The 22,255-nt window shown below is 38.4% G+C and overlaps 2 protein-coding genes across 7 annotated transcripts in view; one reads left to right on the top strand and one right to left on the bottom strand.

Annotated features, from left to right (window-relative positions):
- palld (palladin, cytoskeletal associated protein) overlaps window positions 1-3,291 on the bottom strand; it is a 62,254-nt gene extending 58,963 nt beyond the window's left edge. For all 5 annotated transcript variants that reach the window (XM_079245090.1, XM_079245094.1, XM_079245092.1 and 2 more), the window contains exons 1-2: window positions 3,099-3,291; window positions 795-1,781 (exon numbers count right to left, since the gene is read on the bottom strand). In XM_079245090.1, the coding sequence (XP_079101216.1) occupies window positions 795-1,780 (986 nt within the window). In that variant the 5' untranslated portion in view covers window position 1,781; window positions 3,099-3,291. The remainder of the gene's footprint in view (window positions 1-794; window positions 1,782-3,098) is intronic.
- Window positions 3,292-6,802: 3,511 nt separating this feature from the next.
- On the top strand, window positions 6,803-21,294 carry anapc4 (anaphase promoting complex subunit 4). 2 transcript variants are annotated; one of them, XM_079244664.1, is made up of 28 exons: window positions 6,803-6,975; window positions 8,539-8,660; window positions 8,783-8,888; window positions 8,989-9,121; window positions 9,211-9,285; window positions 9,374-9,400; window positions 9,493-9,537; window positions 9,641-9,725; window positions 9,977-10,084; window positions 10,166-10,336; window positions 11,601-11,665; window positions 11,794-11,836; window positions 11,917-11,993; window positions 12,081-12,181; window positions 12,252-12,303; window positions 12,389-12,444; window positions 12,572-12,618; window positions 16,556-16,612; window positions 16,710-16,766; window positions 16,855-16,948; window positions 17,051-17,148; window positions 17,253-17,314; window positions 17,402-17,440; window positions 17,533-17,634; window positions 17,714-17,767; window positions 17,868-18,035; window positions 20,778-20,901; window positions 21,039-21,294. In XM_079244664.1, the coding sequence occupies exons 2-28, from the start codon at window positions 8,553-8,555 to the stop codon at window positions 21,276-21,278; spliced, it is 2,394 nt and encodes a 797-aa protein (XP_079100790.1). In that variant the 5' UTR covers window positions 6,803-6,975; window positions 8,539-8,552; the 3' UTR covers window positions 21,279-21,294. The 2 variants fall into 2 exon arrangements, with proteins under 2 accessions (XP_079100790.1, XP_079100791.1); XM_079244665.1 differs by having other exon boundaries at window positions 8,518-8,660.
- Window positions 21,295-22,255: the final 961 nt, after the last annotated feature.

Here is a 22,255-nt window from a genome sequence, read left to right as displayed (position 1 = left end):
CTTTTTTCACATACTTGCAGGGAAATGTAAGTTCCTCTGAAAAGGCCAATGTGAAAGTTGGTTGGTTTTAACGCTGAAAGCAGCTCTTTTTGCTGGGCTAAGCACCCAAATAATCCACTTCAACAGTGTCAGTTTGTGCCAGCATCAACACAGCTGCTAATCTGACAACATTTTGTTCCTTTTGTCAGATTTTTGTTCCTATTATTTGTTGTTATATTACGGACAATTTATGTTCCGGGCTGCACGGTGGCACAGTGGTTAGCACTGTGGCCTCACAGCAAGAAGGTTGCTGGTTCAATCCTTGGCTGGTTTGGTCAGTGGCCTTTCTGTGTGGAGTTTGCATGTTCTCCCGGTGTATGCGTGGGTTCTCTCCGGGTACTCCGGCTTCCTCCCACCATCCAAACACATGCATGATAGGTTAATTGGTCACTCTAAATAGTCCCTAGGAGTGAGTGTGAGCGTGAGTGTGGTTGTTCGTCTCTCTGTGTGGCCCTGCGATGGACTGGCGAGCTGTCCAGGGTGTACCCTGCCTGTCGCCCAAAGCCGGCTGGGATAGGCTCCAGCTTCCCCGCGACCCTGAATTGGAATAAGCGGTTCGGAAAATGAATGAATGAATGAATGAATTTATGTTCCAGATTTATACATTTTAGAAGCGTATTTTTCTGAATTTCAGCTCCTGCAGCATGTAGTTATCATCAACAAATGTTTGATCCTTACTTGTTATGATACCAATCAGGAGTTTGTTAAGTATATGAGAAATATATGAGTAATATATGAGAGTGGGGGGATCCTACCTGACGAGCGGCATGGGGTTTCCTCTCACTCTGCATTCCAGACGGATGGGGGTCCCCTCTGCCACTTCCTGACTCTTCAGCTTCTGCAGGAAGTGAGGAGGAGACAGTGGTCCAGATGTTGCTCCAGAGTGCTGTTGCCTGTCAGATACTGACACTTCCACTGGGCCCCCTGATTGCGGGGCCATCTCTGGTTGGTTATTTTGTATGGCCCCTCGCTGGCCAGGAGGCAGGGGGAGAGCAGAGGCTGAGCCCTGGGGGACTGGCCGCCGGCTTCTTGGAGACAGATAGCCACTATCGGGAGAGGACGAATCCTCCTCTACCTGCTGCTCCAGGTGAGCAGAACCTTTGAAGATGGAGGAAAGCTCCTCGATGAAAGTGGCAGCTCGGCTACAGAACTCTGTAGCTGAAGACGCGCGCTCATTCAGCTCCAGCCCTTCATGAACCAGCCTGGGTTTGTCCTGCTTGTACACCGGCTGGACGGGTTTGTGGCGGACAACCTTCTCACCAGAGGACGGAGCCTCGTTGGACGAGTGTAAAGGTTTGTTAAGGGGGGTGTTCTGGCTGGAGCGAACAGGAACCACTGCACTATCGTCTGGTAAGGGGGCTTTGGTCTGGTGGTGCAGGTGTGGGCTTATGTTGACGTTTTCAGCAGTTTGAGGGGGAACTGGAAGTGAAGGGACAAACTGGAGAGCCTGCTCCTGTTGTGTAAGACTAGAAGGGTCTGGATCTTCTGATTCCTGCGCCTCACCAAAGGCCTCCCGGGCCAGGTCAAGGCTACGATTGATCTCTTCTGCACTCAAGAAGGCAGTAAGATCTGGGAAGTCTCCATCTCCAGAATCCAGCTCTGTCACTGAGTCCAGGTAAAGCTCCCCATCAGAAGACACCTCAGAAAAGACCCCCCCCTCGCCCTCCAAAGTCCTGCCTGCTGCCGGGTCCTTTAGCAGCACAGAAATGGGGAGCGGTTGATTCCAACTCCCGTCCTGCATCCTGCAATGAACATCAGATATCAGTTACACACACGTTTTCACCGCAGGCATCGCAGTTTATATCCCACATGAGGCACTTCGCTGAAAAAAGGGAAATGACAGAAGAGATGTTTAAAATAAAGACTTGACAGCACTGCATCATCTGTTCTCACAGCAGTGAGATGACTCAGGCCTGGGCTGTCTGGACACAGTTGGTGGGTATTAGCAAAGGCCTTTGCTGAGGTCATAGTGAACATAACTGGCATTTCTTACCTCTGATTGTCTGTCAGAACATTTAACTCCATCACTTTGTTGTGTTTATTCCACATGAGCAGAGGTTAAGGTCATGCAATACTGAGAAAGGTCTGAATGTTTACAAAATTTTCTTTTATTTTAGTAAAATGAAGCAAAGCTGATCCGTTAATACGGATTATATGTTGTGTATTTGATTTGAGAAATCACGTAATGAAAACAAAGTAATATTTTCACCCTAATTTGATTGTTACTCAGCCATGGAAATTGTTTAGAAATCTCAAATCTGCTTCAACCTAATCACAAGCATTTATCCAATATGTTTGATTTCATATTTATTTTCAGTTTCTTGATTTGGATTTTCATCTTTTATTAATTAATACTAGTTATTTATACTCCTTGCATTTCTTAGAATTGATACGTATGTAATATGTTAAGAGCTGTTGGTGTAGATACTGTATATGCATGATGTAGTGTGACACTCAGCGCCTCATGGCGTCCTGAAGACCAGCTGTTGTTATTTTTAATCCCCTGGGCTATGTTTCACAGCAGCGCCGCAGCCCCACCCACCCCGAGCGAAGGAGAGAGGTTGCTACCTTTAAACACACTCACAGGTATAAATGGACGAGTTACACAAACATGCACTGACAATCACAGCGTAAAAGTACAACAAAAAAAACCGGAAATCCTCCGTTGTCTAAATAATTGTTCAGAAATAAGAATAATCTGAATCAGAAAATCTGGGAAGTTGAGAAATACTAATAAATACCAACACTGTCCAATATTCCTTCAGTTGCCCTTTTTTTTTATATATAATATCATCCCTTTTGATATATTCAGAGAATTATACAAAGAAATCCACAAAGAAATTCACCTAAATGAGATGTTATTTAACTCCTCATAGTAACCTGGCTAAAAAGACACTGTGTGACATTCAATTATTTGACATTCATAATAAAAGACTGATTAAAACAGCTATTACTACTACTGTTTCCGTTTTATGAAATGATTCAGGTCATACTCCTGATGAAAGAACAAGGAGGCTAAACTATAAAATACAGGCTGTTGACGGCACAGGAAAACATACCTTCAAGTGGGGCTGTTTGTCCAAATCTTCCCTCCTGGTTTAATGGTTCCAGGGTTGTTTTGTTTTTCTAAGAAAGAGACCGGAAAAAAAAACAAAAAAAACCTTTGCGTCTCTCCAAAAGAGCAGCCTTATTGGTCAGACGGTCAGCCGGATCTCTCAGGTTCAGCGTCCAACTACCTCTGCAGTGGCCTGTTGTCCCATCTGCGCTGGTCCCTAACTGCTCACTGTGTGGGGCTATATTTGGCCCCTGGCTCAAGTTACACAGCCAGACTACTGGCAAGAGGCGAGTGTGGAGGTAGACCTGGGGAACAGAAGGTGGTGGTGACATTTTTTTCCGCTGAACTGTCATTTGTTAATTAAACACAGTAAGCGCAGGCTGTTGTGATATTCAAAACATCAGACCCATGTTATGCTGTTATAAGCCTGTAGGGTCGGGTTTGATGCCACATTTAGGGACTCCATCTGCACTGGCAACACTTTAAACTATAGATCTGTGTTACGATGTTGAATGGTTGACGTCTTCATGTGTAAACCACCTTGGCTAAGTCACAATTTGTCTTGTTGAAAAACTGAAAACGATAGCAGAGTTGCCACTGTGCCCGGCTGAGTTGACCCCCGTGACCTCAGACCACCCAGTGATCGGTTTTAACCATCGGTACAATAACTAAAAATGGTCCTGTGAGGATTTAGCACAAATGTGGTCTTGAGTTCAAGGTTCAGGATCTGTTTGGTCAAGTTCAGTGTTGGGCATATGAAAGTGAAAGGTCTGAGTGCAGTAAATATTTTCATCTGACTGACCAGTGAATGATACAGTTTTTATGAATCATCTTCTTTTTTCTCATTAGGAATAGCAAAGAAAGATGGCTCAGTCTAAAACAGTGGCTCAGACAGACAGATAGCTGAGAACCATGTAGCCTCACTTGGTCTATTTCAGGACCACTATCACATTTTGTGCTCTCTGAGCTATTCTGGTTCTTCATCAATCTACTGATTGCAGTTAAGTACCAGTGATAAGTACACAAAGAATGTCCACAGTCATAACTATCAAGTATGTACGCTCCGACAACAAATATTGAGAAACCTAAAATTGTGTTTACCTGTCCTCCAAAGCAACAAGCACTTTGTACAGTTATCATTTAAAACTACTTATTCAGACTTATATCTGTTCAGGTTGAGAATAATTTGATCTAAATTGTATAAAAGAGCATTCCTGGAACATTTGCGGCATGTTAATAGTCTATGTACCATAGACTGGGGTATGTACACATCAGACAAATAAGTGAAACTAAAAAGGTTTATACAATATTGGCCTGTTTTACAAAAATCAAATCAAATCAAATCAAACTTTATTTGTATAGCACTTTTCGTGCTTAAAAACAATACAAACTGCTTTACATTATAAAACAATTTACATCAAAATAGATAAAAATAGATAAAACACTAACACACATACACATCCCCTTTCACCCACCCACAACCACCCTCACCCATGCCCTATTTGCCCTGTAACAGTTAAAAGAAGTTGAATGGCCAGGTGCATTTGCACCAGATGTGCACCAGATAAGGAAACGATATTTTCAGGGAGCCTCTACACAAAGGGCTACCCCCAACCAAGACCACCCAGGCCATCACCATGGGGGCCACCCGGGTCCGGGCAGACAGGACCCACGCCACAATCGTAAGGCTGCAGCGCTGGATCCCAACCCACCAGACAGGGACAGCCCCCACTGCAACACCCATGCAGTCAGAGCAGGGGCAGCCCTTGGTGAAGAGGACCCCAATGAGGAGAGAGCTGGAGTGAAAACAAAAATAAAATCCATTTAAAAAAAAAAAAAAAAAAAAAAAAAAAATATATATATATATATATATATATATATATATATATATATATATATATATATATAAATAATATATATATATATATATATATATATATATATATATATATATATATATATATATATATATATAAATAAATAAAATAAAATCAATACTAATTTGTAAATAAATATATAAATAAATCAAATTAACTAAAAAGATGTAAATCAATATATAAAATATATAAATAAATAAAATTAACTAAAAAGAAGAATAAATATGGGTTAATATAAGAATGTTAAAACTTAGTTATAAGCTAAACTAAAAAGGTAGGTCTTGAGCGTTTTTTTAAAAACATCAACAGTCTCTGCAGCCCTGAGGCCCTCAGGCAGGCTGTTCCATAGGCGAGGCCCGTAATACTGAAATGTCACATATATACAAACTTTGTCTTGTAATTATGCAGATGTGAAACTGTGTGGATTTAATATAGATGATATTATTATTAGGCACAATGATACACATAAAGAGTTCAAAATAATGCAAAAAAAAAAACGGGTAATAAGACACACTTCGGCAGACATTTTTTTTCATTAAACAGTTGTTTTATTTTTATGTGAGTAAAATTATTTTTAAATCCATGTTGAAAGACTAAAATCTAGCAGTAAAGATGGACATTCAAATTACTTTAAATGCCATACATGGCTGTGAATGGATGGTGGCTGTCAGTGGCCAAAAGTCTTCCAGACATAAACATGTGACTGGATCCAGTGGCTTCAAGTGCATGGAAGACTGCTCCACAAGTAACTACTTTAAAACTGTGTACATGTGTACCATCTTCTTCTATATGCATTTTAAGATGCTTTTTTTTAATATCCCAAATGGGGCTTTTCCATCTATCAAACAAAGGAAGTACTAGATTTTTAAAGTTCAGAAGACTCTCACTTAACACTGTTATTTTGTCTGTTCAGAGACACCCTAGTAAAAACATAAATACAGCAGCACCATGTAAACCCATGACGAGTAGATATACATGGCTCATTCTTAGAGAATAAAACAGTCATTTTATTGAAGCAATTAGATACCACTAGGATCACAGCTTTAGACAATAAAATAAACGTTTTTGACACTGACCTCTGATTTTATAACGGGCTGCTTCTTTGAGGTTCGGTGATTACACATATTAATTCTGTACTTTAAAGTCCCATATATTGGCTTTAATTTGAGTATTTTTACATGTATAAAGAATGAAATGTAATCTCAATTTAAACAAATAAAACTTAAATATTAGATGGTTGAATGAACTTTAATACATCATAGAGACACTGTGAATATGGCAAAAACCTTCTAAAAACCTGTAATTTGTGCTTTTAGAGGTGGTTTTTTTTTTGTGTTTTTTTTTGTTGCATCTTTATCGTTCCCTCTTCAGGTGAAGTGTAGAGATACTTCTTTTTTTTCCAACACCCACCCATCCTTACTCATGTCATCTTTTCCTCATTTATAAGGCAGCCGGTAAAACTGGCTGTGGGGCCTAGCTTTTAGCTCGATTCTGTAAACTTGTCAAATGTAAATGTCTGTATGTCTAACCTTGGACGAGCTGGCTTGAACCTTGAACCTTGAATTTCCCCTCAGGGATAAATAAAGCATCTTTGATTTGATTGATTGATTTGATAAATTACATAATCAAAAAGTTAAAACATCGCCAGACCTTGCAGAATACTAAACCAATTAAAAACTGTATACATATTTTAATAATTGTTTTGACAGTCTTGTTTTATATCTTACCATTTCAATGCCCAATTTTCTCCAACGATTACGAATCGCGTTTCTCTTACGAGTAATTTTGTCTCTTCGCGCTTCCCGTTGCTCCGCAGCGGTTGGTTGAAAAGTAAATATGGTGGCTTCCGCGTAGTTGTGAACACAGCATGAGAGAAACTGTTTATTTTTAAGGTTTGCATTGGCATTAAGTTTAGGTTTAGTGTTGTACATTAAGCGTGTTTCCTAACAGACTTACCAGCGTAACATTTTCACTGGAACGACTTTCGTCTGACAGCTCTTCATGGTGAGTTACCAGCTAGTAAGCACAACTATTCTGTCTATTGATTAAGGTCTCGATAATATTCAGTGATCTTCAGGTAAATTACGAATAGTTGTTGATTTCTATTCTTAAAAGGGGTCTTTTATAGTCAGTGAACTTATAATGCTAAACATCTGTGACTTTGTTGAGCGTAATCTGATTTAATAAAGCTTTAAATGTCTCATTTATAAAGGTTCATGGCTGCTTCTCGTTAATTGGTTGCCACATATTTCATATTTATCTAAATCATCATATCAAACAATAAACATTAATAGAAAAGGACTTGGTTTTATTCATAACCTGGTTTGACAGAAATAAGTTGTCACTGAATGTATCTAAAACTAAATTCATGATATTTGGAAGAAGAAAAATTAAAGAGGTCAAATTAAGAGTAGACGGCACTGAAATTGTTTTTGATGTGAAATTTCTAGGGGTTATAATAGATTCTAAATTAACCTGGAAAGACCATGTACATTACATTAAGGTTAAAAAAAACCTCGGTATTGTGTACAAAGTTAAAGATTTATTACCAAAAAAAAAAAAAAAAAAAAGCATTGTCTATGATCTACTGTACCTTAATACTTGTGTATATGTCATACTGTGTTGAACTTTGGGATGGCGCCCACAAGACAACTCTGAATGACATTATTTTATTACAAAAATGTGCCACACGCTTGATAAATAATGTTCGATATTATGATCACACGCATCCATCATTTATTAAATCAAAACTCATGAAATTTGATGATTTAGTTTACGATAAGACGATACAAGTTATGTTTAAGGCTAAACAAAATGTTCTTCCAGAAGGTGTCCAAAATTACTTTAAGCTTCAGCAGACTTAAAATAACTTTAGAGACAGTTGTAAATTTATTGTTCCAATATCTAGAACAGGGGTGAAACAGAGATGCTTGTCCTTTCGGGGGGTTCAAATGTGGAATAAACTCAGTAATGAGGTAAAAAATTGTAATTCTTTATTTATATTTAAAAAGATGATTCATCAGGGTTTTTTTTAAGGATATATGAAACTTTATAAATGATTTTTCTTTATAAAAGTCACACATTGTGTACGTAATGCACTTGCTTTTGTTATTTGTATAATTTAAGGTAACTACTTGTAAGTGTACATTATTAGGCATACAAGCTTTGCTTCTGCCTATTTTTTTTTTTTTGTTTTACTTGATTGTTTTTTTGGAAGTGGACAAACTGATTATGACTGATACAAACAAAACAAAATTAACTAACTAACTAACAGAGGCAAATGTTTACATCATCATTAAAATAAAAACTAAAGCCAATTCTTTTATAATTGATGAAAAAAACCTGATAGTTTGTGTTTGACGGTCTGATAGTTGATTTTACTAACTGATAATCTGCAAAATAAACAACATTAACTACTGTAATGAATAAAAGAAAGTAAAGGGAAAAATAAATAAAATACATAAAGTGAAAGGGAACAACTTCTAGGTTATATAATGATATCTGAGGTTGTTTTTATTTATGTCTATTTATTTATCTCTCATACAGAAGTCTGATTGACTTTTTCAGTTTTAGCTCACAACATGCCCGCCTTCCGACAAGTGGGAGAGAAGCAGCTCCCAAACCCTGTTCTGTGTATGGCATGGTCTCCAAAGAGGGATCTCATTGCTTTGGCCAACACAACTGGAGAGGTGGGCTTAAAACTCCAAACATCCCAAAAGAAAAAGCTTTGTGTGCTTTGGGTCCTTTTATTTTTGTTGTGTGTTTGCATTTGTGTGTGTGTGTAAATTTTTATTGGACTGTCTTTCCAAAGCTGCTGTTACATCGCTTGGCTAGCTTCCAGCGCGTTTGGAGCTTACCACCCAGTGAATGTACTGGGAGGGAAATCACTGCACTTGCCTGGAGACCAGATGGCAAAAGTAAGATATAACTGTTAACTTAGGCTTTTCAGTTGTGTTGGATTGAATTATGAGGAATAATGTACCTTTATTGTACCTTTATTCTCTCTTTAAACCTTAGTATTAGCCTTCAGTCTTGGAGACACAAAGCAGGTAGTCCTCTGTGGTGTTGAGAAAGCAGAGATTCTCCATGTGTTTCCAATGCAAACTCCTGTAACTTGCATGCATTGGATGGAGGTGATGGAAGAAAGCAGGTATGCACAGAGATGAGAAAGCAACCCAAATAGTTTTTCATTTGTCAGAACATATTTAAATTTTTTTTTTTTTAATCAATCTCTTTCAGTGTCCTTAGCTCGTTTTACAGCTCAGAGGATGAATCCAAACTTTTTCTTCCTAAATTACCAACACTTCCCAAGAGGTAATAGTAGCAATTACGCATCACTTGATAAGAAGAAAAGTTGTGGTTGAGTAACATTTGTCCTAACTTCTGAACTTTTTATCCTCAGCTACAGCACAACTTCGAAGATCTTCAGGTGGGAGGACAATTTAATGATTTATTCAGTTTGTTTAAAGAATCTTTTAGCAAACAAACAGCTGCTGACTGTATTATCTGTCTTTATCCCAGTGAGGAAAAGTCTGATGAGATACTTAATCTCCTGGGAGAAGTCAGGTAAATGATGCTTGTTTAAGTCAGAACATCAACTTACAGAATGATTGAAATGTTTGTAAATTTAGCGGTGAAATTGTTGAACCAACGTGTTGTCTCCATGCAGACTGAACATTCTTGTTCTTGGAGGGGATGATGGCTTTGTGGAGCTTTATGCATATGGGATGTACAAGATAGCTACTCTAGGCGGGGTAAGCCTGTTTTTCTTAATCTTAATCATGGGGATCAGATTTATTCTGACAAATTATTTTGACTTAAAAGACAAACACAGCGGTTGCAGTGCATTGCATGTTTGTGATTACGATTTTAATAAAGTAAACTGCTAAAAAAAAAAAAAAATGACAGCATTTGAAAAATTTGATGTTGCTGATAATTCAGTAATGCAAACTTATCAATTAACTGTGATTTAACTGTATTTTACTAACTCAATAACGTTCTACAGGTTTCTGGGATGTGTCGCAGTCTGAGTCTGTCCAGTGATCTCAAATCTCTGTCCATCATCACAGAGGTCAGGTCTGCTGACAATAACCCAGAGATCTGTTACATTCAGGTGAGATTGACAGCTTTATTTAACTTCCAGACCTCCTTCCTGCTCCAAGCTGCATCTTTCTGTTTGTTTTACATCCTTCAGTTGGACACAGGATTGTTGTCAGTCTGTCTCCCTGAGGTCACCAGGATGGCACGCAAGTTCACCCACATCTCCACCCTGCTGCAGTACCTGCACCTCTCACTTACCTGCATGTGTGAAGCATGGGACGACATCCTCATGCAGATGGACCTTCGCCTAACTAAGTTTGTACAGGTAATTTGTCTCTACGCATCTTTTCCTTGGCAGAAATGCACAAGCACATCCTCACAGGGTCCAACAGGAAAACGCATTCCTGCAACAGTGTGATGATAAAATCCCCCCCCCCCACAGAATGGACTTTTCTGTCTTTATTGTGATCGTTTCTGATATGAGTAGAAATGTCTCAATTTTAGATTTTCAGGCACATTACCTGTCTGAGAAATAATTAGGATTTTGCAATTATGAAACTATAAATATGTAAAAACACATGAACTCTCCTTACTGGTCTTTTAAGTTTTATTTATTTCTACCATTGGATTCTAGTAGAACAATATAATACAGGAGCAGAGTCAACCTAATCCTGAAACATTAGTAAATATACTATAACTACAGAAATTTAACACAGATGACTTGATCATATACTTTGTAGGGAATAACTCTTCCTTGGCCGTATTTTCCCACTTTATTACATCTCTACTGCAGCTGATGGAACGAATACAAAGCAACACAAACAGTAACCGGTCAGATGTTGTGTAACTGTCAGGACGGCGGTGAAGGAGTGGACCCAGACGCAGAGACGAGGGAACAGGGATGTAGGTTCAAGACTAATTTAATTAGACAGAGGAACTCAGGGGCCTAACAACAAAATGATCCAGCAACTGCAAACTGAAAACCAGGAGTATACATACAGACAACATAATGAGGCACAGGTGTAATGAATCTACTAAATGAACCCAGGTGAACTACAACAGGAAATCAATAAAGCTAAACAAGAACCAAGAGAACTAAACAGGAAAAACTACACAATAAAACAGGAAACCAGAACTAAGGAGAAACACAAAACACCACATCATGACAGTAACATTGTTTTTCTTCCAACTTGAGCGGATCTGCTGATATGATTCAGACATGGTCTTTTATAAAAAGGGACGATATCGAAGGATCGTTTTGATAAATGAATCCTGGTTTTCAATACTGTGATCATTTGTGAAATCAAGTCGTTACATCTCACTTATGAGTACGTCTTTAGAGAAGCAAAGAGTGTCCGAGCTGTTTTTCCTCCATTTTCTGATTTAGAAGTAAATACTTCTGCTTCTAAAAGGGTTTTTCTGAAATAGATTGACCACAAGACATCAGCACCTCAAAAGTTCAGGTCGTTTCAACATGAAACTCCTGGTGCGGTCGCATGAAAAGGCAGCAAGTTGGGAAAACCATGTAATTTCTGAGAGAAAATATGTGTAGACTTGGAATAAATCAGTCTTATCTTCTGTCTCTGCAGGAAAAAAACACAAGCACACAAGTTCAGGATGAGTTCCTGGAGCTTCTGCTGTGGGGACAGTCTAGGTGGGGAAACGAGGACTATTCTTCATTATGCTGTCGTGTCCAGAGTGTCCTGTAGATGGTAGCAACACATTCTGAGCTGGTTATACAGATTTTGTCCGATTTTCTTGTGTTTGGCTTTTTGTTTTTAGCCCTGAACTTCAGGCTCTTCTCATGAACCAGCTGACTGTCAAGGTGAGCCTAAGATTAATCAAAATATAAACAGTTTTTCACTTAAAACTGCATTATTTATTTAGTGTCTTGTCATGTCGTAGGGCCTGAAAAAGCTTGGCCAGTCCATCGAGTCTTCTTATTCCAGCATCCAGAAGCTAGTTATCAGCCACCTGCAGAGGTATTGTGTCTTGTACTTGTTGTCAATACTTCCTGCTTTCTGAATCCCTGCCATGTACAACCTTCTGCTGTCTTCTGCTCACTGCAGCGGCTCTGAAGCTCTGCTGTATCACCTCAGTGAGGTGAGAGGGATGTCCTTATGGAAACAGAAGTTCGAACCTCTCGGTTTGGATTCAGCTGCTATAGAAGGTACCGTTTCGCACGTAAAAATACGGAAATGAATCTTGTTGTCATTAGTAACCATGTTTTGTGTTTGTAGGTGCTATCACAGCTGTGGGCTCCTTCTCACTCAAAGCCAACGAACTTCTGCAGTAGGTTCCCAACCCTGAACATAAATCATTTCTTTGTATGTCCTTTCATTTTCTCCCATGTTTCTACCTTTACTTTGTCATTTAGGGTGATTGACAAGAGTATGAAAAATTTCAAAGCCTTTTTTCGGTGGTTGTATGTAGGTAAGAGTTAGTTTTGTATCAGACATCATTTGTTGACTCCTCAGTGTGAGTATAACGCATGCAACATGACATTCAGTATCTTGTAGGATTAAATTTATATCATTTAAATTATTTTTTTCCACAACAGCCATGCTGAGAATGTGCGAAGAACATGTCCCACCAGAGCTGAACAAGGTGAGCTGCTACATAGTCCTGAGGGTTCATGATGCTCCAGATGTTTTGTATTGGTGAACGGTGTGGATTGCAGGCCGGCCAGTTCTTCTGTGAAGCCACACCGTTGTGATTAATCCAGGATGTGGTTCAGCATCGTCTTGCTGGAATCTGCAAGGTCTCCCCTGGTTGGGAGTAGATGTAGGGTGGCCAGATGTCATGCTTTGTGCAGGGTAGTCCCACACTTCTATTACTTTTCACACGTCCCACAAAACGGGGCGCTGTCCCGCATTGTTACGACCACTCTTCACTTTTGTGAAGGAAAAAAAAAAAACAAAAAAAAAAACCTGGTTTTACTAATTGTGTGTGGCAAACTATTTGACGGCTGTCACATCACACCGCCTGCTGATTTGAGTTACACTCATGTCAATCAAACTAGGAGGCGGGACTTAACGCACATATAAGATGCACCGGTGCACCAACTAATGAAAATAAATAAATAAATACACCGATTGATCATGGAAGACAAGGAGACGACCGCAGCGAAGAAGAAAAGAAAGTGTTGTTACAACAAAGACTGGGAAAGCATAAATTCCTGGGTTAAACCTGTCTGAGGAGACTGTGAGGGTTTGTCAAAGTAATTTTTCCGTGTCACACGGCGGAGAATATGACGTGAAATGGCACAAAGATCCGAGTCACAAAAAATACGCTACTCAGGGGGAGGCTTTATAATCACAGATTTGTTATGTTTGGTTAGTAATTTTATTACCAAAGAGAAGAATGGAAAGTTTATTTTGTTTTAAATTTGTCATGGCAGAGTGGAGTCTCACATTGTCCCACATTTTCAGTCTTTGTCCCACATTTGGTGAGAGAGATCTGGCCACCCTAAGTAGATCAGTGTATAGCATCAATATAGCCTTCACAGATGTGGATGATAGTAACGCCGTAGCAACTGATGCTGCCCTATACCATCAGACAGGCAGACATTTGAACTGTGTACTGATAACAACCTGGATGACTCCTTTGCTGTTTAGTCTGCAGGACACAGCATCCATGCTTTCCACAAAGAATTTTACATTTTGATCCACTGAACTGAATGTTTTTACGTTTTGTTTCAGGCATTTTAAAAAAGCTTTGATGCAGACAAAACAGAATCCCCTCTGGATTTCACATATGGCTTCTTCTTTGCATGATAGAGCGTTAATCTGCGTTTGTGTTCTGGAAGTTTTCCCAGAGTCCATCCAGGGTTTTGCAGCGAGTTTTTTTTTTTTTTGCAGTGGTGCCTGAGGGCTCCAAGATCACCAGCATCTGGTTTTAACCTTGTCCTGCTGCACACAGAAATTCTCTCTGATTCACTGAATATTTTGATGATACTGTAGAGCAGCGTTGTCCAGAGTTGGTCCTCAAGGGCCGTGTTTCCATGTTTCCCTGTTCCAACACACCTGGCTCACATTAAATGGATCCAGACAATGAAGTTCTACACACCGAGTGATCCATTTCAGTCAGGTATGTTGGAGCATGGATACATGGAAAACCTGCAGAATTGTGTCCGTCGGAGCAGGACACCCCTGCTGTAGATGGTGGGTTCTTCAAAGTCTTCACACATTTACATTGAGGAACATTTTATATTAAATTGTTCCAAAATATTTAGACACAGTTTGTGGTAGATTGGTAAAAGTGTGTCCATCTGTACGTCAGAGAAGCTCTGCCTCTCTGAAGTGCTTTTTTTTTTTACCCAGTAATGTTGCTCAGCTGCTGTCTGTTCAGAATCAGAATGCATTTTATGATCATTGAGCCGGCATCCCGGCACAATGCAGTGCTCCCAGTACAACCCGTCCAAGAATAAACAGACAACAGATGTATAACAGAAGATAACAGGACCAGGCAGACTGAGGCAGCAGCCACCACAGATGCACCTTTCTACACATGAGGGGCTTTTCCATCCTTTTGTTTCTCCTTTTAAAACTTTTTAACGGGTGTGCTCCTGCTGTCTTTCCTGTCCTCTCCACCCCAGCCGGGTTCTGCCGGAGGTTTTCTTCCTGTTAACGGGAAGTTTTTTCCTTCCCACTGTCGCCTCGTGCAGCTCAGGATGGGGGATTGGATCAAAGTCATGCTTCGATGTAATCAGTTGGTTTCTATTATAGGATACATTGGGGCTCCAAAGTTTGGGCACCCCTGGTAAAAATTTATTTTAATGTGCAAATAAGGAGCTTTAAAAAGATGGAAAATCTCAAAGACATCAAAGTACAGTTTAGACATTCTTATAACATGTAAAAAAAAAAAAATTACATCCTAGTTCCATCATTTAAACCTTCAAAATAACAGAAAACAAAATATGGTGTCTGTAAAAGTTTGGGCACCCTGCAGAGTTAGTACCTTGTACGCCCCCAATTTGACAACAGAGACCTGACAGTGTCCTGGATTGTTTACAGTTAGTGTCTGGAAAGACCAGGTGATGTCAATCTCAAAGGTTTTAAATTCTCAGGCTCATCTGACCTCGCTTCAACAATCGGCACCATGGGTTCCTCTCAGCAGCTGTCAAGAACACTGAAACTGAAAATAGTTGATGCTCACAAAGCAGGAGAAGGGTGAAAGAAAATAAGCGTTTTCAGATGCTAATATCCTCTGTTCCAAATGTAATCAAGAAATGGCAGTCATTGGGAACAGAGGAAGTTAAAGCAAAATCTGGAAGACAAAGAAAAATATCAGACAGAACAGCTCGCAGGATTGTAAGAAAAGCAAGTCAAAACCCACGTTTGACCGCATGATCCCTCCAGGAAGATCTGGCTGATACTGGAGTCATGGTGCACTTTTCCACTATAAAGAGGTACTTGTACAAACATGGCCTTCATGGAAGAGTCATCAGTAGGAAACTTCTTTTATGTCCTTACCACAAAAATCTGCATTTGAAGTTTGCAAAGGAACATATAGACAAGCCTGATGCATTTTGGAAACAAGTTCTGTGGACTGATGAGGTTAAAATTGAACTTTTTGGTCGGAAAGAGCAGAGGTACGTTTGGAGAAGAAAGGGCACATAATTTAATGAAAAGAACCTCTATCTAACTGTTAAGCATGGGGGTGGATCAATCATGCTTTGGGGTTGTATTGCAGCCAGTGGCACAGGGAACATGTCACGAGAGGAAGGAAAAATGGATTCAGTGGGATTTGAGCAAATTTTGGATGCTAACCTAATGCTCTCTGTGAAAAAGCTGCAGTTAAAGAGAGGATGGCTTCTACAAATGGATAATGATCCTAAAAACACCTCAAAATCAAGGGTGGATTACATCAGGAGGCATGAACTGAAGGTTTTGCCTGACCTCAACATAATTGAAAGTCTATGGATAGACCTTAAAAGAGCAGTGCGTCACAGATGGCCCAAAATCTCAAAGATCTGGAAGACTTTTGCAAGGAAGAATGGGTGAAGATACCTCAAACAAGATTAGAAAGACTATTGGCTGGCTATAAAACGTGTTTACAAGCTGTCATACTTGCCAAACGGGGGAATAGAAGTTACTAACTATGCAGGGTGCCCAAACTTTTGCAGAGGCCATTTTTTGTTTTCTGTTATTTTAAAAGTCAAAATGATGGAAATAAGATCAAACTTCTTTTGACATGTTATGAGAATGTCTAATCTGTAATTTGACACCTTTTGGAGATGTTTCATCTTTTGTTAGCTTCTTTTTGGCACATTAAAATAAATTTTTACCAGGGGTGCCCAAACTTTGGAGCCCTTAAACCTCAAACTTAAAATGGGCTAATATTTTCTATGAAATGGCAAAATGTCTCACTTTTAACAGCTGACATGTTTTAGAATATTCTTGGTAATCATTGTATTTTATTATCTTTTACATTTTACAGAGCCCTAACTTTTTATAGTTAAATTTTTGTTTTTGATCAATTAGAAATTTTTAGATCTTCTGATTTAATTTTTTTAATTATATTGTTATGTTTAACTTTTCAGATGACTCAGAAGGACATTGCCTTTGTTGCTGACTTCTTGTCTGAGCATTTCAGTGAGGTGAGACAAGCACAACATCACTCTGACCATTAAAGAAATGCATCAACATGGTTTTGCATTTTTAACAATGATAATTTACGGCTTTGTGTTTTCACAGAACGAGGAACTCTTTGATCGTAAAGGGAAGTACTTCAATGTGGAACGAGTTGGTCAGGTCAGTGCGGCGAAGAGCTGCAAGTGGTTTTGAATAGAAGTGCCGTCTGAAGTTATTTCTGGATGACATTTCATGTGGTCATTTGTAGTACCTGAAAGATGAGGATGAGGACCTGGTGTCTCCGCCTAGTACTAAAGGGAACCAATGGCTGAAGTTTTTACAGGAGAGCACACGCCTGAAAGGTTAACAATGATTAGAATTTGCACATTTTCTCATTTGAGAAGTGTTTCTATGAATGCCGCTGTGGCAACTGTCTGACGAAAAGCTTTGACTTGCTTCTACAGAGAGCCCTTTGCTCTTTCCATCATTTCCCCAAAAGTCTTTACACTTTGTCAAGAGGATGATGGAGAACGTGATCCAGCAGTGCCTGCAGAAACCTGCAGTGAGTTCATCAGCACAATGAAGTATTTTAATACACTTCCTGGCTTTCAGTGTCTGCTCACATCTCCTGTTTGTTAGGTTTAATTCTGTTCTATATGCTTGCAGGAAGTAATTGGGAAGTCGGTAAAGCAGGCTGTTTCTTTGCCTCTATACACCGTACCAGAGAGGTATCCTCTCATGTGTCTGATTTGATGATACAGTTACATTTAAATACAATGTTATTAATATGATTACATGTTTATTTGTGTTTCTAGCTCAGAAAACGCTCCACGACTTTTTGAACTTCCATCTTTGTACGTAAGATGCAAACATTATGGAGTTTTCTATCTGTGATGGCAAGATCAGAGTTTCTGTCAACAATATTTCTTGGGTTTTTTTTACACAGGTGGAATGACAAAAAGGCCAAGATGCACTGTGTTGTGTTCTGCATGCCAGAGATCTCACCATACAAACTCTACCTGTTACGAAAAGCAACCGACCCAAACAGGTGCAGGACTGAGGAAAATTAAGTTTCTTTGTACATAATAATTACTTTCGGCTTATAACTGTTTGTTTTCCTCGGGCAGACATATACCAAACAGTGTCATGTCGATTGACCTCAGCCATCATCCCGAAGCCCAGTGAGCATCTTTTACTTCGCTGATTGCCCCAAGTTCATTTAACACCTCGGCTGGTGAAAGTCTCACTTGCGTTGTCATTTACCGCCGGCCTGTTTTTCAGGTCTCACTGTGCCTACAGCTGCTTGGATGCTCGTTTCTATGACGATGAAATGCTAACGGTGGTTTTGCAAGGGACAGAGGAGCAGAACAGCAGGTGTGTCCTGGCTCAGCTTCCGCTTTCCTCCAACCTAACATGCGGGACTGAATTCAGCTGGGAGCCCAACCTGAGGTATGTTTTATACATTTGTTTTAAAAGTTAATTTTCTTCCTTTAACTGTAATCATCTCTGACATTGTAAACATTGAAGTAAAGTCAATTATAAGTCCAGTATTTCTGTGATTTCTTTGCTAAATGCATTATCAGGTATTCTACTATATAAGTTTTGGAAAAAAAATTGTTTGTGTATGAGTGCTTCCTGGATTCACCTATGCTTTTAAGAGAAGCACTTTGAACAGATAAGAGTGAACTAGTAGAGTAGACTTTATATTGATGGCATATTCGTCAACTATCATGACTGGGTCATAGAAATACAGACGATTTAGTTATTTTTAAAGAAGACTGCCTTGGAGTTTTTGTGTTATCTTTATATGTTTTGGAGTCACAAAGCTCAAAGTTGGAGGAAGTGTTTCATTACACAAGAGGACACACTGTGTTTAAACAGCCTCAGACTCCTTGTTACTTGCAAAATCTTCTCTTATGTATTAAGATTACATAACATTTGCCTTTTGCATGACTAGAGATGGGTTATTGTTAGAATACAAAGAGAGTGCTGCTGTGTTGCAGTCCAACATGTTTGAACATTTCAACTAATCAGAATAGTCGGGTCCTTTCATGCTCTGCTTGCCTCAGTGATGAGACGTATACATGAAGAGATGGGTGCATGCAAGATGTGAGGCAACCGATCAGATTTCGAGGGGGTAACTAATTATTTCAGCTGCAGACGTGAAGTTCAGACAGTGTAGGCACAAGTAGGAACTGCACCTGTAAAGTGTTAACTTCCAGGTCTATTTTAGGCTGAGGAGGTAATTTGACAGCGTTTTAGTATTGCTGTGACGATATGCTTCTGTCCTGATTCGATTCAATTTCGATTTTTGGGGTGTCGATACAATTTAAATTGTGATTCTCACAAATCTTCGATTTTCTGATTTTTGTAGAAAAAAAGCAAAAAAAAAAAGTACAAAACTTTTTGTGCTCGTCATTTTCCTGAATTTCAATTACAAAAAAAACCAACAGTAAAAAGATCAATTAAAAAAATGACAAAAATTTTAAAATGGATTATTTGTATTTATTTGAAAAAAAAAATCAATATTTTTTAAGAAAAAAATCTATTTTAAAATTGTGAAGCAAAAAACCCTGTTATTCGATTTTTTTTCGATTCAAATCCCCACCCCTAATATTTAGTGAGAGTTACACCCAGACCTGAGAAAAAAGATAATCTACCTTAAGAACTGTGTACAATGGCAGTTTGTCTTGAGTGGATGGTGTGTTGAAGTCTACATCGTCATGTTGCGCTGCACCCAACCACTTAATCCCCTTCGGGAGTTTAAACCTTTTTGTTATTTTTTATGTTTATTTTGTGTCATTTTTCTGGCACCAGTGGTTTGTTACTTGACAATAGATAGAGGTAAAGAGATAAAGAGGAGATAACATGCATTAAAGGGCCACAGACCAGGACTCTAACCTGGTTTGGCTATGAGGAAGACCTCCTTCGTACACTACCAGTCAAAGGTTTGGACACACCTTCCTATTGGATTTAATGGAAAAGTGTGTCCAAACTTTAGACTGGTAGTGTAAATATGACACCAGCTCAGCCAGCTGAACATCATAGACCCCATGTAAACTTATTTAACTCCTCTGCCTAAAAATACAATAACATGACAATAACATGAATCCTTTCAGTATTACAGGGTTCTCTTACAACTTTCCCAAAGTCAAGTTCAAGCAGTTTGTTTTATTGTGATGGAAAGTGAAACAAATGCAGACACAGAACAAAAACAACAATCAGTCACAAAAACATAAAAAGGTGGGTAACAGACTAGAGTGAAGAGCTGGGTAGATTACACCACAGCAAAATTAAAGTATGATTGGTTAAGTACAAATGAAAATGTTTTAATCTGTTTGATACAACTTGACATGTTGCAAAACAATAGTGTGATGCTTTTACACTGCTAATCATATTTATGTGTGTGTGTGTGTGTGTGTGTATAAATATAAAAGCAACTGATTAAATACTTTGGCAGAAAACATTAATGAGATTAATTAATGTCACTTGTAATTTAATTTAGCCTTTATTTATAATTGTATCACAAAAGCCATCTTATGTTATTACTTATACTTGAATACACATGAAGACAGATGTGACATTCATGGCAAAGCAATGTGCTGAAAATCAGCAAATAATTATAATATTTGTCAATAGCTACATAACTAGTAGGATAAAAACAATTGAGTTAAGTTACATCGGCATAAGCTCCAAATAAAAATGGCAAAAAGATAAGATGCATTGGTCTAACATGAGATGTTCAGTATGATGTAACACTTTCAGTAAAGTCTCACCACATATAAAACCCTCAACATCAGTTATTAGTTTGCCTGTAAATATGTCAGTGAACTTAAACCACTTAGCTTAAGTTTGTTTAAGTTTGCATAGTTTATATTTGTTCTTTATTAAACAATGCTCATGAAGACAGCAGGTAAGTAACAGCAACTGAGGGGAAATATAAATGTAAATATCAAACTAATTATTAAGCCAGATAGCATTTTATCACCAAAGCAATTTTCTAAATCTTTTAAACATTTAATCCAAAAACCAAGGACTTTTTAAATCTTACACAACCTCAAATTTGAACATTTTCAAGGATTTGCAGGACCTGTAGAAAGTCTTTTTCAGTTCTCTTGAAAATGGTACAAAACATTGTGTAAAGGTAAGCAACCATAACCTGAACATAGTGGATGTTACCTGTATTACCAGATTGGACCAGTTGAGCAGTAACATCCCATCCCAGGGTCTGGTATTGGAGAATCAGTGGCGTGAACTGGAAAACATGAAGGCCCAGTTTCTTGCTGTTAATGGAATCCGCAAAGTGGCATGTGTGGTATGTTAAATACACAAAATCCTTCTTTGTATTAATTTAATTGATGCACCACTTTATGTCTTTTCCAGCACAACCATGTCCATGAACTGTTTTTGTATGCTGTTTTTAAACATCTATTTTATTTCCTTTCCTGGCAGCTGAGTGCCAATCTGAGGCACATGCGTGTTTTTGAGATGGATGTAGAAGATGAAGATGATGAGGGAGCTGACTCGCAGAATGCCAGTGCTGACCAGGACGGACTGGAAACTACTGTAACCAGCCAGGACCCAGCAGAGAAGAGCTTAGAAACTGAAGGTGAAGCTGGAGAGCAGGAAGAAGATGCATTTAAAAAAATTGAGGAGCAACTAGAGTCTGAAGAAGCCCCAGAGCTCCTGTAAAACCCAGTATAAGAAGAAAAAAGGACTTGACTCAATTTTTTGTTGTAAAAGTTGTTGTTTTTTTTCTAAATAAAAACTGGTAACTGAAAAAAAGTATGTAATTCATTTCCGAAAACTGAACTTTTTTAAAGCTTAAACATTTTTTCCTGTAAAGATAACATTAATTTTTTAATGAATTCATACATTAAGTCAATCTAAAGAAAACTATATAATATATTTACACTTAATAAATCATATGAGTACTTATTAGTAATAAAATAAATGAATACTTATGCTACTACTTGGTTTTCAACAGTGCTTTAAGTGGGCTGTTATGCAGCGGTACACAGTACTGGCACTTTTAAATTCTAACCCTTTGCGTACTGGGACTTTTTTTTTTTTTTACAGCATATATTGCATACCGAGACTTTTACCGGCTTTCTTCAGCAATAAGTATACCCTCCTATGATGAGGAAAAAAACTATTGCAGCTGTAATGTTACAAACTGGAGCCGAGTTAAGTGATGACAGTAGTACTACTTAACAGTCATTTACTACACCAGACAATGAAGGTCAGCTGCTGCAAACTAAGCGTATGGCTGGTCAGTATTTTGAGATTTTAAAGATTATTTCTAGATTAAAGATAAGATCATATTGATAAGTGGCATGGACCAGGCCTAATGCTGTGAAAAATATATTTCACAGAGGAAAAGTATAATAGTAATATACTGTTAAATTAGTCTGGTAATAAGCTAAATAAGTCTAAATGTAGAACTTGTATGTTTTTTAACCCTTTCATGCATAGTGACCCTGTAGTGGGCACCTATTTGCAAGCTTTTTTCTTGCATATTCATGAATGAGGAGGGTATTTCTGTAAATAAACCACTTGTTTTTTTTGTTTTGTTTTTTTTACAAAAAATCTAAAAATGTTGCATTGTTTTTATTTATTCATGCATGAAAGGGTTAATGAACTTTAAGTTTATGTATCTATGTATTATG

Source organism: Telmatherina bonti (assembly GCF_933228915.1).
Source record: "Telmatherina bonti genome assembly, chromosome: 8".
Lineage (NCBI taxonomy): Eukaryota > Metazoa > Chordata > Actinopteri > Atheriniformes > Telmatherinidae > Telmatherina > Telmatherina bonti.
Note: the sequence above shows the minus strand (reverse complement) of the source record. Positions and strands in the feature narration are given on the sequence as shown.

What these genes read in the sequence shown, in the direction of transcription:
- anapc4 (XM_079244664.1), top strand. Translation starts at nt 8,553, where the DNA reads ATGCCCGCCTTCCGACAAGTGGGAGAGAAGCAGCTCCCAAACCCTGTT. An exon ending in CTGGAGACCAGATGGCAAAA is followed by an intron (nt 8,889 to 8,988) that starts GTAAGATATAAC and finishes TTTAAACCTTAG; the next exon opens with TATTAGCCTTCAGTCTTGGA. An exon ending in TGTCTGAGCATTTCAGTGAG is followed by an intron (nt 16,613 to 16,709) that starts GTGAGACAAGCA and finishes GTGTTTTCACAG; the next exon opens with AACGAGGAACTCTTTGATCG.